The sequence below is a fragment of the Lepidothrix coronata genome, unplaced genomic scaffold (assembly GCF_001604755.1).
Source record: "Lepidothrix coronata isolate B3197 unplaced genomic scaffold, Lepidothrix_coronata-1.0 Scaffold7, whole genome shotgun sequence".
NCBI classification, from domain to species: domain Eukaryota; kingdom Metazoa; phylum Chordata; class Aves; order Passeriformes; family Pipridae; genus Lepidothrix; species Lepidothrix coronata.
This window is the reverse complement of record NW_016690187.1, coordinates 4,060,493-4,078,833: the sequence shown is the minus strand read 5'-3', so window position 1 is coordinate 4,078,833 and position 18,341 is coordinate 4,060,493. Positions and strand designations below refer to the sequence as shown.

General features: G+C 38.3%; 1 protein-coding gene across 7 annotated transcripts in view; it reads left to right on the top strand.

Moving 5' to 3' along the window:
* Positions 1-10,977, top strand: part of ADAM23 (ADAM metallopeptidase domain 23) — a 72,508-nt gene extending 61,531 nt beyond the window's left edge. For 3 of the 7 annotated variants that reach the window (XM_017834402.1, XM_017834386.1, XM_017834378.1), the window contains one exon: positions 7,703-10,977. In XM_017834402.1, coding sequence (XP_017689891.1) covers positions 7,703-7,751 — 49 coding nt within the window. In that variant the 3' untranslated portion in view covers positions 7,752-10,977. The other 4 variants (XM_017834395.1, XM_017834369.1, XM_017834417.1 and 1 more) reach the window with 3 other exon arrangements.
* The last annotated feature ends 7,364 nt before the right edge of the window (positions 10,978-18,341 follow it).

The following is an 18,341-nucleotide window of genomic DNA, read 5'->3' as shown; positions in this document are numbered from 1 at the left end:
TTTTTTCCTGCTCCGCCCTTCTCCACTTTGTTGTTTAGTACCTTCTTGAGGATGATGAAGAGATGCTTTGATGTTTGGAAAGCTTAGGAGGAATACAGCTTTTATTTAAATGTTTGTTCCCTATTATATAATCCTTTGCTTTTGTCAAACAATTGTTTGTAAATTTAGCATTGATGTAACTGTAGGGAGTCTGGATTATGATTAGCAAGTGGTGCTGAATGCTCTCAGCTCAAATTAAAAAATCTACATCTTTCAGAAGCTCCATGAAAAAAGACAGGGGTTTTTGATTTTTTTTTCCTTTCTAATTTGCTGCAGTCTTAAAACATACAGCATTCATACTTCTTCCTTTAAGCAAAGGGATTATTCACAAATATCTTAGTGTCCTCAGCTGACTGTTCATTCACCAGATAACGGAGTAAGTTACAATGGAATTCACTGTCTAATACTAGATTTTTATCTTTAGTAGAAGTCAGCATAGCACAATGCAGAGACCAACAGCTTTGTTCATTCCTATTGTTAAAGAAAAGTTAAGTTGGCCTTGTTGAGATTGTCTAGAGGCATCACCTTGTGTGCTGTCTGTATTCCTTGAATTGTTTGACTACCCTTCAGATGCTTCACATGACGTGAATAAAGTCGTTGGTTCTTATGTGTGTCTTACCATAATCCTTTATCACAGGTCCTAGTGCCACCAATCTTATAATAGGCTCCATCGCTGGTGCCATCCTGGTAGCAGCAATTGTCCTTGGGGGGACAGGATGGGGCTTTAAGTAAGCAATGCCGCATGTCTTCTCTTTGGTGGCTATGGCATTTCTATTTCTGGCTTACATCACTAAATTTTGAGTTCCTGCTACAAGATTTCCAAGTTAAGCCTGCCCCCCAAACTCTAACAAACTGCTTTAAACAAGAAAAAAAATTACACACACACTGAACAAGAGGAGGAAATGGATTTGAAAATTGTAGATGTTATCAGGGTGCAAAGTTGAACAACAGTAAAATAATTAATTTAATTTTCATTAACTCAGCTAAGATTTAAGAAGCAAGGTCTTTTTTTCACCTCCAGTTAGTAGTGTTGTTCTCAGAAGCTGACTGCAGTGGTTAAAAACCCCCAAAAGATACGTCTTGAGGAGTGTTTCTTTTGAATGCAGTAGTACTTTCAAACAGCTCAACTTTTTCATAATTAAAGATGTCATGTAAATGGTCAATAGTGGCAGTAGCAGAGTAGTTTTAAGCAACAAATGTGTTGACTCAATGTACCAGAGCTAACTTTTTAGTGGTTATTGATTATTTTTTTATTCTCAGTACACTTTAAAAAAAAAAAAAATCAAGTGTAGAGAGAACATTTTGAAATCTTGAGCTGTTTCCAGAAAGATGAAAGCATTTCTCTCCCAATTCTAGTCCAGTGTGTTTTATAACTATGAGGAGTAACATACTAGTCATTCTGCTTGTGACTGTTAAAGCAAAAAGAGAGTCTTGTACAAAGGTATTTAATTCTTGCCTTTTTTGTAGGGTCCAGTCTACCTCCATGCATGGTCCATATTTGGTAAAAAGGATCTCACTTTATAACCTTACAAATCATGGAAGTATTAAGCACAAGTAATTTCTCATGGCATTTCAAGTTGCTATTTCTATTCAATAACGTGAATCGAAATTAAGCCATGATCAAACAATAAACCATAAATCTCCAAGGAGATATTTATAATAATTAAAAAAAAATTTTCTATGGTCTCTATTCATATTTTGTGTCTGAGTTGAGAAGAAAAAAATTACTCCCTAATTGATTAAGGCCACTATCAAAGTAGAAATCTAGTGATCAGGTCATATTTATCTGGTAATTCACTTTCAAAAGTCACCTGAAAGTGTTTACTTGTAATTTAAACTCTTATATTTTCAAAGGTTCAGCTGGCCTTAATTAAGCATGCATGTGGAAGCAAAATACTTCAAAATCTGAGTCAGCCCTGCTGAAAACAGCAAACAGGCTTTGTCCTGTCTCCTGGACAAGGCAATTACTCCCTGTTGCACTGCCTGCCACTGTAGGTGTTCTCAGAAAGACCCACCACCTGCCTCATTCATTTTTCTCCAAGTGCTTGCTCTGAGGGAAGTAACATTCCCTGTGCTTCCAGTTGACACTGGCAAGAGCTGCAGTGCTGCACGTGGCAGCCCTGGGATTCACTGCTTCTCCTTTGTTTTAGTAAGAAAAGAGTAAATACAAAATGCACCAAAACATCCATCTGTAAGCATGGGTGTATGATCTTCAAAAGCTTTTTTAGTTCCTGACTACAGACCTACCTTCAGCTGCTGGGTTTGTTGTTGTGGTTGAGGTTTGGTTTTGTTTTCTCGTACGTCTTCTTAGTTAAATAAATCCAATCCACTTATTTGTACAATAAATACCACTAGGTCAGCCTCCAGTATTTAGAAGTTACTACAGGGCAGCTCTAAACAAGGTAGTCCTATATCTTTTGCACTGTATCTCATATGGCTGCGATTTTCCATATTTATAAACAGTAAAATAATTTAGTTGTCTTTTAATGTAAATAGAGCATATAAACAATATATAAAAATTTCAGTAAGTTGCAGAACAGAGGGTTTTTTCCCCTGCACTTCACTGCAATTAGATTTTTAAATAAATACAGCCACATTTTCTGCAAGGCTTGCATTAACATTTCTATTAAAATTTTTGGTATATTGAGAACAACAATGCATGTACATTTAAAGCAGTAATATTAGAAACACGGATATTGCGAGTTCCTCTGGGAATTAACCAAGCTAAATTTTATTGGAAAAAATAAATGTCAGCTTATATTTTTGGATGAGTTTTCTGCTGTAAGAGACATATGTCTATTACTGAGCAACTCATAGACTTTGCAGAAACTTTGCAAACTCATAGACTTTGCAGAAACAAATACTACATTTGTATTGCACAAGATAGTTTGTATTATGCTGAAAACATAATACATGTCATTAAAATAGAAAATAAATGTAGTCAGTGTCTTCCTCTGAATCTTCCCAAGCCATCTTGTGTCCTGACCACCTTTGCTCTCATGCATCAGAGCTGCAGCCCCTGCCCACAGCTGCGAGCAGGCTGGCTGCAGACACAGCTCCAACTTGGATGAACACAGATCAGCCAAAGAATCCCTCCATGTCTGAAACAATACAGTATGTCATTGATTATTTCTTCTTTGTGTTCCACACCTCTCAGTCTGCTCTCACAAGTGTTCAGCTTTGCATCCTGGTGTCATTCGTTTGCCCAAATGAAGAAGCTTGCTGTCCCTATAGATGATCTGTATTGGAAATGTGTCCTGAAGCTCTTACTCTCACAAGAGCAAGATACAACTGTTTATTCTGTAGCAGAACCTCAAATACACTGGCCTGGCCTAGCTCACAGCTTGAAGTGCATGTTTCTTCTGGGGGTCAGAGGGGAATTGGAAAGGCTTTTTGGTTTATACACAGAAGAGGGCTAGCATATGTAGACCCCCTGATACTTGGCTTCAGATAGATCTGGAGGGACAGATGAGGGTAATAAAGAGGGATTTTAACTTTTCCTTTTTAAGCAAGTGATATGTTTAGTCTCTGCAAATATGAGAGAAGGTAGCTAATGCTTTACAAACTGGGAGATGTGATTTCTGTTTCACAGGTTATCAGATGTTCATATGAACATACGGTACTGTGGTGTCAAGTCCATATCAAACGTAAGCTGCAACTAAGCAAAACTTTGTTCATGAACTGAGAGGGGGTGGGGGTTGGAGGGGAAGTGTAAAAGAAGGCTGGATGCAAGTTTGGAGAAACAAAGTAAAAACAAATCAACAAAGTAAAAACAAATCCAGTTTCAAGAGTGAATCTGAGGTTCGTTTTTGTCATCAAGTTAATGTGTGGACAGAATAGGAAAAAAAAAGGTTAATGACATTTCTAAGGAGCATAGAGCCTCATTACACATTTCAGGTGGCTTAGAGTTAACAGCTGTGTGTGGAAACCTTGTTAAGTAGATTTTACTTCAGATGAGCCTTGCATAGTACTTTTAAAACTGTTGGTGTTTAGACAGCAGTAAGGGAGTCCTACCTGTTGCTACCTGAACTCTGCCAGGTAATGTACAGAAGTACAGCATTCATGAAATGTGAAGTTAATTTTGGTGTAGCAAGTCTGTGCAAGGTTTCAGTATACAGTGTTTAATATAGGAAGGACACTTTTACCATTAGAGTCGCTCAGGGGCCTACACTTTTTATTTCTAGCATATATTTGCTGACTTCTGCTGAGCTACTGCAATAATATAAGCTAATTAATGCTTTTGTTACTGACATTAACAGTATTAAAGCAATTCTGGTAACAAAACAATACCACCACCAACAGGCAATGCTAGTAAAAGCAACATGGCAGTGCACATGAAAAGCTGCCTCTTGTTATAGCAGAATACAAAAGCAGCAGATAGAGAATTGATTGAAGGCACAATTCTATTTTCAGCAATTGTTCTTAGCTGAAGAGCCAAAGGGTTTTCTGCTCCTTTAATGGAAGATTAATGGAGGAACCAAAGACTTATCCAGATATAACAGATGCCAAGGTTTAACTGGTCTGTGCAGTTGCATTTAAACCCTAAAGGTTTCCACAAGATAAGGCAGTGAAATGCTGGTGGCAACATTGTGAGGAAAGAGGTTTTGGTCCCTTACCAGCATTACCATCAATATGAATCATAGGCCATAGTCATCACTACACAGATGTCAGCATCAGAATCAAATGTGAGGTATTTTCTCACTTTTTTTCCAATCTACTAGAATAAATGGAAGGTCAATGTCTTATTTTAAGTTGCTAATTTTAGTCCCTCATTCTGTTAATTTGAATCAATTTTGTAGCATAAGTTCATTTATTTAAGCTCTTCAACATTTGAACAATGATTTAGGAATGCCTATGAGAACATTAGCTAGTTAACCTGGTTAAAATACTGGGTTTGGATAAATCTTTAAATGCTTAAATAAAGCTTTGTATTTATGTGATCACAAAGGCATACATTTGCAAGTAATGTACTTTGTGACCACATTCCCAGTTAGCTGCACAAAAAACCCACATCAGATTGCAGCAAGGTATTTCTTAGATATATTCAGCCTTTTTTGAAACCAGTTTTTTTTTCTGAAATGTTTTTTGTTTGTAAAGATGACCATGTTAGAAAGGCAGTGATGTGCTGTACCATGGTGTACTTTTGATTCAGAATCACCTATAATTTTCTTTGTGTTAGAGACTCTTTTCCTGGTTGGATTACAGACTGAAAGGCTGACCCTCATTATTTAAAGAGGCATTAAAACTTTAATGCAAAAAATAAGTTTATATTCTAAGATCTTCCACATAAACCATCAAAGAACTAGGAAGCAGCATCATTCTCCTATGTGTCCTCCTACAGAGGACTCTTCTGCCCCACCATATCTTTTAACTGAAGCATACTGGAAGGAACATTGCAGTACTATAACATGTAGCTATAAAGAGGTGCAAATATCCAGGACCTGGTACTTACCAAGTTTCCTTTTATTGTAATTTTCTTGAGAAAGAGAGAAACTTGTTCTATCTGGCAATTTAAGTAAATAAGACTACTGAATTCCTTTTAGTATTATAATGGTTGATAATTCGGGATAAAGTTGTTAAAGCAGGTCAGGGAATCAGAATAGAATTTGGATTCCTGCAAGGTAACACCTGACTGCCTACCCCTGAAGTGCTACAATTGCAGTACAGAGATGTGGCAGGGTCTTGTTAAAGCTTTGTACTACGTTCCCTTATTGACACTGTATCTCATGTTCCATATTTCAGGCTCTTATTCTAGTTCTTCACATGTTTCTTTCTCATATAACATTGTTAGCAGAATAACCTAAGTGAAGAAAGGCAGTGGTTTTGGTCAGTATCTTATTCCTCAAACTCTGTATTTCTGCAGAATAAAACTAGGAATGGAGTAAATATATGGTTTGGACACAGAATGCATGGCGAGGTTTGTGCTGGAATACTGCACTTGTGGAAATGTGAGATTAGAAAAGAATTGATAGGATAAAAGACAAAGAGTTTTGTTACAGAGTTGTACTGGGAAACTAGCATAGCATCTGTCTTCTGCACCTTGTTCTAAGACTTATAAAGTCCATTTCTTCAACTAAAATAAACTCAGGTAACAGAACATAATTCAGCATCTATTCTAATGACATCCTCTTCAAGCGAACTGGAATATGATACTTTCCATAGAGTAGGAGGACAAGTTACATCATCTGGATTTTTCACATATGTTGTTGATTTAAAAGGACTGACTAGTTAGTTGTTGATGGGTAGTGCTTGAATTCAAGTATGCTAGACAGCTTTTAAAAAGGGGGGAGGGGGAAGAGAAGCAGACACATTTTTTTTCCCATTGAAACTGGCAGGATGAGCAGACACACAGCAGTCTTTAACTCACATTCAACCAAGTTCTATTATATTCATACTTCCTATCATGCAGTTCTGCAAGTTGGGCTGAAAAAAAAAAAGTTTGGTCATCTCAAATTTACCTGTAGTACACAGGGGGAGGGATTGAGATATTGAAGTAACATCAGCCTCATTAAAAGAGAGCATTAGTACAGTACTCCTGGAGGGGAAATGACTGGAAGATGAATACAGTGATCTTCTTTCAGAAACCCCCAGTTATTTAAACAAGCATCTTACAAAAATCTAGGCACAGTTGTCCAAAGAATAAGAAACAAAACAAAGGATTGCCAAGAACCACTAGCCTCTGGAAGACTTTTCAAAAATAAGTTGTCTTTGCAGATATCCATTAGTCTCTAAAACCACCAGACAAACCTTGTGTATAGAATATTTATAAATACTGTAGGAGTGGTAGTAGTTAGCAGGGCTGCAGAAAATAGGGGTTGGTCTGTATCTTCAGGGAATTTATGAATTCCTGTTCTGTATTTTTTGCATGTTGGGTTGGTGGCGGTAGCGGTGTGTATGCCCAATGTTAAAACTAAATGCATGAGCCCCTTGCTTGATGCCCCACATAAAGCCAGATACTGGGGAGGTTGCACCCAACTTTTGTTGTTGCTTCCTTATGTCTTGCTGTTTGACATAGGACATCAACATCGCAGGAGATTGGATATCACCAGCTTGCTGTTTGCTGTTAACATTCAATTCTAATAACACAATTAACAAAACTGTCCAGTCTCCTTCGAATGCAATGTCTCTGCTATATTTTGCACCTTACTAAGATTCACTTTTGGTCAATAGTGTGGTAAGAGCTCACAGAGGCACTCACTTTTTTGTCACACTGGATTACATAAACTAAACTCTGGTGTAGCCAGAGATGGGCACTTGCTCTGAGAACTCAAGTCTCCATGGGCTGACGTATTTCCAGTCCTGGCACTTATGACTCATTCTTTTCAGCTGTACAAATGCATTCCTGGCTTGGGGAAACATGTGCTACTGGGAGCTGAAAGTTTCTACAAATTCAGAGCACCACTTGAAGTACTACGGAAATAACTGTATTCTGTATGCCAGTAGGATCTTTAAACTGCATAAGGAAACCAGTACTTGATATTATGCTACAGAAAGCATGCAACTAAATTCCTTAAATAGTTAGCCCTTGGAAAAGTTACTGGTTAAACTGTCTCAGTGTGAGCCTTTTACTTTACTATGACCTTAGCAACGACTTTGTTCTTGTTATATCTAACTAATGTCTTGCATTTTTCTGTTCTCATCTCCTTTTGATGCAATCTGGAAGAAATGTCAAAAAACGAAGGTTCGATCCAAGTCAACAAGGCCCTATCTGAAGAGATGCCATTCAAAAAGCTGTTTCTTGCACTACTGGATTTTGGGTATGATGTCTTCACTGTAGCTGCACAGGAACTAAATCTGTAAGGAAGAACTTGAGAAACAGTAACTAAACACAATATTGGGATATTGGAATTTGAGTTGGTAGAACACTGTCCTTTTTGGAGATAAGTTGGAAATACTTCCTCTATTCACCTTTCTCTTGTTAACATTAACTGACAAGTGTTACAAGCAAACTGTTTCAAAATCAGGTGTTTTTTTTTCCTCAAACAAAGGAGACACACAGACCAAGTGCAATAAGAGAACTGCTCCAAAATAATGGAATAGCAGAAGATTCTTTTCCCAGCCTGCTGGCACTCTTAACTTCACTTGAGTTCGCATGACTTCCTTTTTCTTATCAAACTCCAGTGGCATGAGGAGCTAATTTTGAAAGGGTAACCTGCATGGCTCACATACAAACAACCAAGTTAGCAAGCTGACCCCAAGCAAAATCTGCAGCCCAATAAATATAAATCACTGGGAAGCCAGTGCCAGGCTTCGATAGCTTTTCCAGCCACGCAGTGCATTCTGCTGCTGGACTTGAGGGTTCCCTGCTCCGTGAGCTCGCTGTCCACCTTGTTTTGGTCTCCTAGGTCAGGAGTCTGTTAGTTATGGAAGCTAGTGAATGATGGATGGAATTTTTCCAAGAAAGAAAAAGTGTAAATATGGAAATAAGATTTTGATGTATCATTTTCACAGATTATATATAAATATATATATAAAAATGAGAAAAGAATTTCCATATAAAAAGGTTCTATTCTTTATGTAAATCTATTTTTGATGTTGGGTTTGGTTTTGGGTTTTTTTCCTCCCCTTTTTTTCTGTAGCATGTTGTACAGCGGATGTTCTGGGCTTGCTCAAAAAAAGGCAGTAATAGCATGCAGATGCAGGGAGTTCTGACACCAAACAGATGTGATCTAAAGTTTGTATGCTTGAAACCAAAAACAATTAAAATGTATAAATGCATATCTATGTATTGACTATAAGTCTGGATTACTTTTTTTGGCTCTTATGCAGACTTTTCCATAATATAGGATAAGTAACACCCTCTCAAGATAATCACAGAAGTGCCAAGCTCTTTTTTTTTTTTTTAAGTGTAGCTAGCTTTTTTCCTGTAAAATAAAAACTTAAATAAGCCTTAAAATACTCACAAAATGTTAAAAGCTTGGAATGAGTTATTCTTCTCTTGCCTTCTGCCCATCCACTCAAAGCAACTTGCAAAGGTGACCTGACATTTCTAACTCACTCCCTGTATCTCTTTGATGCATTTCACTTTTCAAAGTTTAATGCAAGATTAATACTTTGACCCTTGGCTACTGACAGCCAGTTACCATCACAACGTGTACAGAATGCCATGTAATTTCAGGGGGTTGTGTGTTGTTATTACTTTTAGATACACCTTGCGTACAAGCAGATTTTTGCAGAGAAGTCCTGGGCAGCAGTACCGTGCCCCAGGAACAAGGCTAGCCTGGCTGCATCTGCCTTGAGAAAGATATGGGCAGATGTCTAGGCCTCCCTAAAAGTATAGAGCTGTCCAGTCTGGCTCATCCTTTGCATCTTGGCTTAAAACAGGTAATTTAGTTTGTGTAAGTGAAGTGACCTGAAAATTTAATTGCTGTGTCTGATAATCAGAATTAAAAACTTTTGTAATTTTGGCTTTAATGTAAAGGTTGAATATTAGTAACAAGAGAAGCCCAGTTACATTACATACTCCATCTTTGTTCAGTGAAATCCATTACCCAAGTTAGCTTTAAGAGCCAAAACATTAAGAAAATGCTGCAGATTTCCTGTGACTTAGAAAACATAATTTCAGTTATTTTTCTTATTATGATAATGTTCAATTCAACAGTCTCACAAAAGAGCTACAATATATTGTTTTGCTTGACAGTTATTATTAAATATTTTTAATCAGCTTTAACATAATCACATTAACACAACTACATTATGAGTTAAAGGTGCTGCACACAGGTAGTTGACATTTCTGTGAATTATAAATCTTATTCTGAAAAATTCCTGCCTGGTTTCAAGCAAAATTACATTAGTGACAATCCTTTGATGGCAAACCAAAAATACTTGCAACTGTATTATGGTTATCTAAAAATGCTTTGCTTCAAAACATCCAACTTTGTTGGGGTTCTGCTTCCAAAGCAAGCATAACCCACAACAGAAACACTAGTGGTTACCAAAAATAAAAATAAGTAAAATCAACTGGACATACATAAACTACCTGTGTAATAAACCTTGAAGAAGCATTTCACAAACAACATTGTTAGTGTGTGATGTGATGTTTTAAATCAGACCACAGTGGTCCCCAACTACTATGAACATATGTTCAGTGCTGGAGTAACTTTTTTATTTACACCAGCCCTTTCATAGGACTTACAATTTCTTGACTGAATTTATGCTTCACTCATCAGCCATTGTGTGTACGTGGAAGAACACATTCGCTTTTTGCCCTGTGTGTGCACAACACAAGTGACAACACAGCTCAGAGTAGGTTCTGGATGAAGTGCTTCCCATGGCAGTAGATAAAAAAATTGGGTTTGGTAGGTGTTGATTTTCTACATCCCACCTTTGCTGTGCTTTGGGAAGTGCATATCCATTTAGTGTTACTTTGTTCATTGCAAAGTGTCATCAAAAGAAGACTGGGTTGACTCCGCCTCCATTTCATCCTCTCTACATTTGCTCCATCATTTACCTACTCAGCTGGACAAGAAACTGTGGTAACTGTATAGCTCATTCCAGTTTGCTGCATGATCTTATGATTTGATCTGATGCTCCTAAAAGAGAAGTCTGCTAGGCAAATTTACAGCTGTATAGGTGCATGTTCAAAGAAAAAGATTACTTAAGGCTGGAGTTTAACGAATTTTTCTTTACTATGCAAAGATGGGTATTGCACAAACAGATGAGACAAATGTCTGAGGAAATGCCATAGAATACTTGAAGCTATGTTTTAAGCCTAATCAGTCATGTTTTATATTCATTACTGCTTCCACTGTTACTCTTCCTTTTTTAAAATGATTTGTAATTATTTTTTTAAGTGCACAACTTGATGTTGTTATAAATCAAGTTTCTGTTTGAAGTTAATACTCATTCATATCTTGTTGGCTGCTAATGAATGGAAAATCAATAGTCCTTGTTCTGCATATTAGCAAGATGAGTATTAAAAATGTCATGAACATGGAACGGAGTAGTTTTTAATTTTCAATTTTTTTTTTCTGTATTTATTCTCTCAGTTTTATTTAATTTCTGTGTTCAAGGAATCATCACCTGGTAGTGGAAATTGACTGGAGTTTTCCTTTATCAAAGATCTCTAACACTGTGTTGGATCTCACAGCGAGGTTCTGTCTCTGAGAGGACATTGCACGCAGGCTTTCCGACGTGCATGGAACCAGAGCATCGGCACCCAGGGCTTGCCAGGCCTGCTTCAGTCCCAGCTGCTGGCGTCACTGAGCTGAATGAGACCTAGGTGCATTTGTAAGTCGAGGGGAGCCTTTTGCAGCTCAAAAATCTGAATTACATAATGACAAGAGTCTAAAATGAGGCCTTCAAAGTATTTTTAAAATAATTACATCATAATAACCAGATAATATGGTCATTATTTCAATGGATTACTGAATGAAACTCAGCTTCCCTTTTTGGATTTTTTCCAGACCAACTCTAGTGACGCCAGCCTGGGAAAACTAAAGGCATGCATGTCACAGTTACCAGATAACTACTGATATTGTTTTGCTTTCTCCAGCTCCAGACAGGGAAACAAAATGCACTTTTGTCTTAATATCTCCCAAGGTTATGTATGAAAGCATGTTTCTCATTTAGAACTATAGAGCGAGGGAACACTCTCATTAATGGATCCACTATCATCCACTTTTATTTCCTCTCTTTTGAATCTAGGACTTTTCTATGAACTCAACACAAACATGCAATGTTTTGGCTATAATTAGAATAGTCATTCCTTAAAATAAGAGTTAAGTCTTTTGCAGCATAGAAAAGCAATATAGAGATAGATGCATATCGACTTTTGATTTTACCAGAAAAAATTCTTAGAATTGTTTTTGAAAACTTTCACAATTACAGCACAAAACACTGAAGAGTGATCATGCTGGGGCATTTAAGTATCAAGAACAAAACCAATACAACAACAAGCCATCTTTTACAAACCCAAAAAATCCTTTTTTTTCCTCTAAATCCACTTACAATGGATTCCTACCCATGAGAGCTGAAAAGTTAATGTAATGTGAATCATCCATCAGTAGCATCACAGAGATTGTTTAAGTATCCTTGGAAAGCTTAAAGAAAAAATAAGTAAATAGGAATTTTAGCGGCAGTGATGCTCAAAATGGTACTATTGAAAGCAAAAGGTCACAAAAACATTATCTTGAAGCTGCACATACTATAATTCAGTGCAGTGATTTATTGCTCAGAACTCAGCAAGCATGGCCTGTTGACTAAGTTATTTTGTGGCAGCATGTAACCCAAGAGGACACATGGTCCCTAGGTCAGTACAAGGATTCCACATCAGACCAGCAACGACATCCACTTAAGTGTGTTATTACTGAACAAACTCAAACTGATAAGAGTAGCAAAATTCTGAATGCTCTTATTTGTAGAAAACCTGTAATTTGTTCTTGTTAAAATTTTCTTTTAAAAGATCTTGTTTTTGTCATAAGTCACAAGACACTCCTCATCTTTACCACTAATACTATAACAGACCATGCTTTAGTGTGGCACTTTCTGAGCCAGTATAAGAATTTCCCCATCAAAGCTGGTAACTGAAGGCATGAAGGAACTAAATCCTTTTAACCTGCTCTTGCAAGCAAGATGCAGCTTCCGTCATACAACCCCGGGGGAAACAGGTCAGTTCTCTCAGCACTGACCTAACCAGTGCCTAAGTCTCCCAGTAGCATCCCCCCCAAAGGACTGGGTTTAGTCTGTAGCACTGACCCAGGACTTGGTCCTCTTCAGGATACACACTGTTACGTGACACTGAACTGTGGAGAGGCAGAAGACAGCAAATTTTCTGATCCAAGTCCAGTTCTCAGAAAGTTTGTATGCATATATCTCTTACATTCACAGATTTCCTCAGCTATCAGACCAACTGTTAAATGCTTTGAATTTATTTTAGACTGTGAAGCAATATGTTTGCATCTGCACTACATCAAGAAGTTGAGAGTTCATTAAAACTATATTTTAATTGGTGACCAAGGCATGAGCATGACACACTCCTTACATTACACACTGATAATATGCTGTGGTTTTTAACATCTGTTTTGCCTCTTCTGCAGAAGGGAAGTATCCCCACACACAAACACACCCTGCTTCTCTGCAATGTAACCTGGGCAGTGTCCAGCTGAATAATGACACAAACAAACAGTACTTTTGACAGGTTTCCTATCTCCAGCTGAGACAGCAACCAGTTTATTCTCAAGAATGAAATGTGTCTAAATAACTCAAACCAAGTGCTATTTGCACAAGCTTTAAGATAAATTTTAAAATGGTAAGTTCAAGACAGCTGTGCTAAACTTGGTTCCATATAAATTGCAGGAATCACTGGGCTAACAACTGACAGCTCCCAGCTTCCCCATTTGATTCCTTTGAAAGTATTTTGTACATACTGGAAACAAGAATCAGTATCCTTATTCATGTTGCCCTCACATGTTAGATCCAAGATATAAATTTAACAATTTGCCTTGAAATAGAATAAGCACTGACCTTATTAATTCGGGATAGTTTTCCTTAGATTGGGTCTTTGGGTTGCTGAGGTTTTAAACATCTACTATGTATCTACTCTTTAGAGGGGATTCTTTAACACACATATTACTTGGGATGCTATGGATTCACAGCACAGTGAAACACTCCTAATCAGAACATAAAAGGTTTACTGTTACAAGAAAGGAGTATTTAGTGTTGCAGAAACCTGAACAGATCTACATCTACTGTCTAATCCAGGTGATGGGTATCTGGATGCCTCGTGGAGCTACAGCACAACCAAATACTCACAGTACTTGTAACAGCACAGGTGTTTCTTAGAGAGAAATGCCTCTTCCCCTCCCAGCAGCACCAGCTGATTTTCCTGGGCCCCTGCAGCTTTTACTCAGCACAGATAGTGTCCAAGGACACTTGCACAAAGGTAATGGGAGTTGTGCTGAATTGCACCTTGTTCTGTCAAGCTGAAGGAAGTGCCCAGATCATACTGGTACAACACCCCCCTCCTTTCCCCTAGTCAGTGTGCCAGGCTTTGTGGCAGCAGCACGGTGGACACTTAAAGCTCCACCTCTCTATAGCACTTAAGTTTGGCAAAGCCTGAATTTCAGCCTTAGTGCAGTCACAAAAATATGCTAACACTCATCTCTTCAGCTTAATGTAAACAGAGATGTTTATCTCCCTGACAAGGATCACTCCCCAAAACATGATTTATAGCAGTCTGGTTTGCTCCAAAACACACCAATAACTATATAATTAGAGAATGACTGCATAGCTCTTGCTGTAGCAGTGCTCGTGGTCACATTAAGCAGTCTCCATCAGTGCTTTCAAAGAGAGGGCTCCAGCTGCTTCTAAAATACAAGAACCACAGTCTAAACCTCTGTACTCCATTCATATATTTATGTTGGCGTTTGACATATTCTGACCATCCATTTCCTCCACAGACCTTTTCCCTTGTCAACATGCCCTGCTCTAAGGGTGCCACAACAATGAACTTGGATGCAAAGTGCACAAACAAGCTTTGGAGTTGGTCATTTCTCCCCTATTTCCTTTCAGGCACATCTGAACTCTGTATTGCTATTGCTCCATTATGAAGTTATTCTTATAGATATTGTTAACAATTGTTATCAATAACATAGTGTACAGACAGTGCTTGACTAGGATTTCTGTGCAATGAGAAAGCAGTTCCAAGAAACTGGAACTATTATAGTGCCCTCCAGCATTCACTGAAAAGCTTCAGGAAATTAAAGATTTTAAGTTCTCCTTTGTGTAATGAGGAGGTCCTGAACTCAAGACTGAAAATTGCCTCATTTGCAGAAAGGAAGATACGATTCCCTTACATAGCAGAATCCTGTCCATGTGCTGTTGCATCAGAAGGCTGGACAAGTAGGTAAAAGATTCAGGTCCCGTTATATTTTTGCTTCAGTTTTCCTTCCTCTGATTTGGCTGGGCATTTTTCACTTCAAATATAAGATCTCTAAGACAGGAACTGTCTTACTCAAAGGTGACCTTTAGCAGCAAGCTTTGGTTTTGGGCAGACTTGTTTGGCTGATAGGTTTGAGACACCACATTTTTAATATACACAGGTATTAAAAAAATAAATTATAGTCTTTGTGAAATATGCAGCTTTTTAGCTGTGCCTAATTAATAATAGGAGAGAAAAGACCTAGTTAAATCAAACTACAGTCTTTCTAGAAGCTCCAATTTAAAGGTAAACTTGCTACATAGAATTTCCACTCTACTATCACTTTTGTAGCATCCATTTTGAGAATAGGTTTCAAAGGGTACATTTGTGAAATAAAAAGGGGAGTTTCAAAAGCTGAGTGGTCTGAGTTATTAAAAAATAAATAAAAATGAAGGGTTATGGATTTTTTAAATTAAAAAAAACCAACAATGCTCTATCTGCCTATATCAACACTGTTCCCTACTGAAAACATATGGATTTTGTGTCATCTAAGTATAATAAATGGCAGAGCTTGTACTACTTCACTCTGAAAATCATTCAAGAAGACGGATTTCCCTGCCAATAAATAATGCATGATAGATCTTGCACAGAAAAAAAAATATTTTCCTCTGACAACACCAGTAGCATTAGTGTGGTTTAGAGATACAAGTACTTTACAAGTGCCAGGGAACCCTAGGCCAGAACTAGTAGCAGAACATACAGTAAAGCACATTGTTTGCTGGTCTATCTGAGAATGAGCAGGGAACCAACAAAAGCCAGATCGCCCAAGTCCATCCCTTTCACAGGAGACAGAATATCCTCATTACTCTCCAGAATCTCCTGTGACCTGCTTTTTGACCCTAAATAATTTGCTGTCCTCACTACAATTTCTTCTTGCAGACTATTTTCCCCAAACGGCTTTGGATCTGAATGTGCAGGTTCCCAGCATTGGGTCCTGGCTGCCAGGGGAGTGTCTGTGCTGCGAGGCGACTGTGACAGTGGCAGGGCTGGCACACTTCCCTGGCTGGCCCCCTGGCATGGCAGGAAAGAAACACCCTTAGAGCAATAAAAGGTAGGAGACATCACATTGCAATCCTACTCACCTTCAGGAAAGAGCACACTGTCAAAGTGTTTTTCTTCCCCAGAGGATTTGGCTGTAACACCCTGGGAGAAACTGATCCCATAATAGCTGTGCTTTCTTAGATGTTAGTGGCAGTTTTATGAAAACACATCTCACTGAACCACTCTTAACTGTGACATACCCAGAGTGACTCTCCCTTCTGCCTGGAGTGCCTGAAGGTAAGAAGGGTTTCTTCATTGTCTGTGAGTATGTGAGGAAGGAGGAGGGCTGAATCAGGAAGAACCAGTGACTGGAACACAGAGATATCAGTCCAGCACCCAAGTGGCAATGAACCCCTTATTTCAAAAAGTAATAGTTGTGTAGATATAAATATCCAGGATGCCATTAAAATTAATCAAAAGCTCTCTAACTGAACGGCTAACGTTCCACAGGACACAAACAGTTAACTTTTAATGTACTATATTAATCAGTTTAGGGGTTTTTTATTATTTTCTTGGCATGTTTTAGTCTAGATAGAAATATGGTCACATTGTTTACAAAGGTCATTTGGATTTACAGTGTCACATCTCACCAAATTACATTTCCAAAAACATATATTAGTTTTCTAACCAACAGTGCTTAGCTTGCACTTGCAAAAATACCTGTTCCACATGCCTCTTCAAAGCTTTTGGTAAATACATTTGCCACAAGAAGTGTTACCTGTTTCACAAATTCATTTAAATAAGTGTCAATGATGAAACCACTTCAAACTTCTGACAAATGTCACCTAAGTTTACTCTTGAGGAAACACTCCAAATATGATCCTAGTGACAGAATTGCTCACATACAATAGCCAGTAGACAGGGAGAGAGAGAAACACATTATTAAGGTAGGATAGATCTCTTCTAATAAGGAGCTGCAGTTCCTCAAACCTAGTGGAAGCAGAAATCTGTAGGTGTAAAAGAATGCACACTGGACCCATTTACACTAAGGACAAAATACACAAGTGATGCAAAAGGCCGTAATAAAGGAAGTCCCTACACAATGCTGAAACAGGATGAGAAGATCTAGCAATAAGAGGTAAACCTCTAAGTCTAAGATCTGGGGATCTGCCACACAGTAGGGAAACCAGAAAAGGAATATGACCCATTTGATGGCAAGCAGGGAAGAAAACAAAACACACAAGGCTTGCATGCCACACAAATATTCACCTAACATCAGTTTATCAAGAAGATATTAAGAACTATAAATCCTATAAAAACTAGATGGGCTTTGGCATGGTTTTCTTATATAAAATACTAACTGCATCACCAGCTCATAGTGAAGATCTGCACGCACATTTCTCTGAATACACAAGTAATCATCAGTAGCAAGTGGGAAAACCCAATGGTATTCCAGACAAATACCACAAACACTTGCTCCAGACTCAAGTTGCATTCTAAGTGTCACAAAAATCTATGCATTCAAATGGTCTAGAAATTAACCAAAAGATTAGCCTTGCATTGTAGAAAGGTTTAAAAGTAGGACTTAACAGTAAGGGAAACATTGCCTTTTAAAGCTACAGGCAAGAGAATAGCGGATGTAGCATGCATCAGGAAAGAAATACCTGAGTATTGCAACTTATAACTGGCTAAGGTTTAGTCAAAGAAGGCGACAAGTCAGAGGCACTATCAAGCTCTGTGGGGTGAGATACTGAAGCCCTTTGAAAATAGTGGTGTTACATGTTCTCACAGAGCCAAAGCAACATATGGCAACCAAGATGGTCTCCTGCTACCCCATGAAGACAGGCTGAGGTAACTTGGCTTATTGGGCCTGGTAAAAAGGTGGCAAAGGGATGATCTAGAGAGTGCCTACAGCTTCCCTTCAAATAACTGTAAAGATAACAGAGTGAAACTCTTCTTGATAGAGTCATACAGGGGGGAATAGCCACAAATTAGGAAACTCAAGCTAAATAGAAGAGGAAAAAAATTACACCAGGAGTCCAGCCACAGCTGACTTGATCCAGTGTTCGTAATAGACCTGCCGCAAGCAGAAGTTTGAACTACAGACTGTCAGAGGACTCTTTTCACCAACACTTCTCAAACACCATGAAATCCAACAGAGCTCAGAAGTATACCCCCGCAGAGAAAAACAGCAGAAGCAGAGCACCAAATCTTGCCTAAGTCATCACAGGCTCAAGTCCACTTCTCAGGCACAGGCCAGAGACATGCCAGAGCATGCACAGGGCTCCAGCTCCTGGCACAGAAATACACTGGACTGCCTGTCCCAAGTCTTGTCTGCCAGCTCCATGGAGATGTTTCAGGTCATCAGCAATAGTGTACAGCACTGAAGAATTGGGTGTTT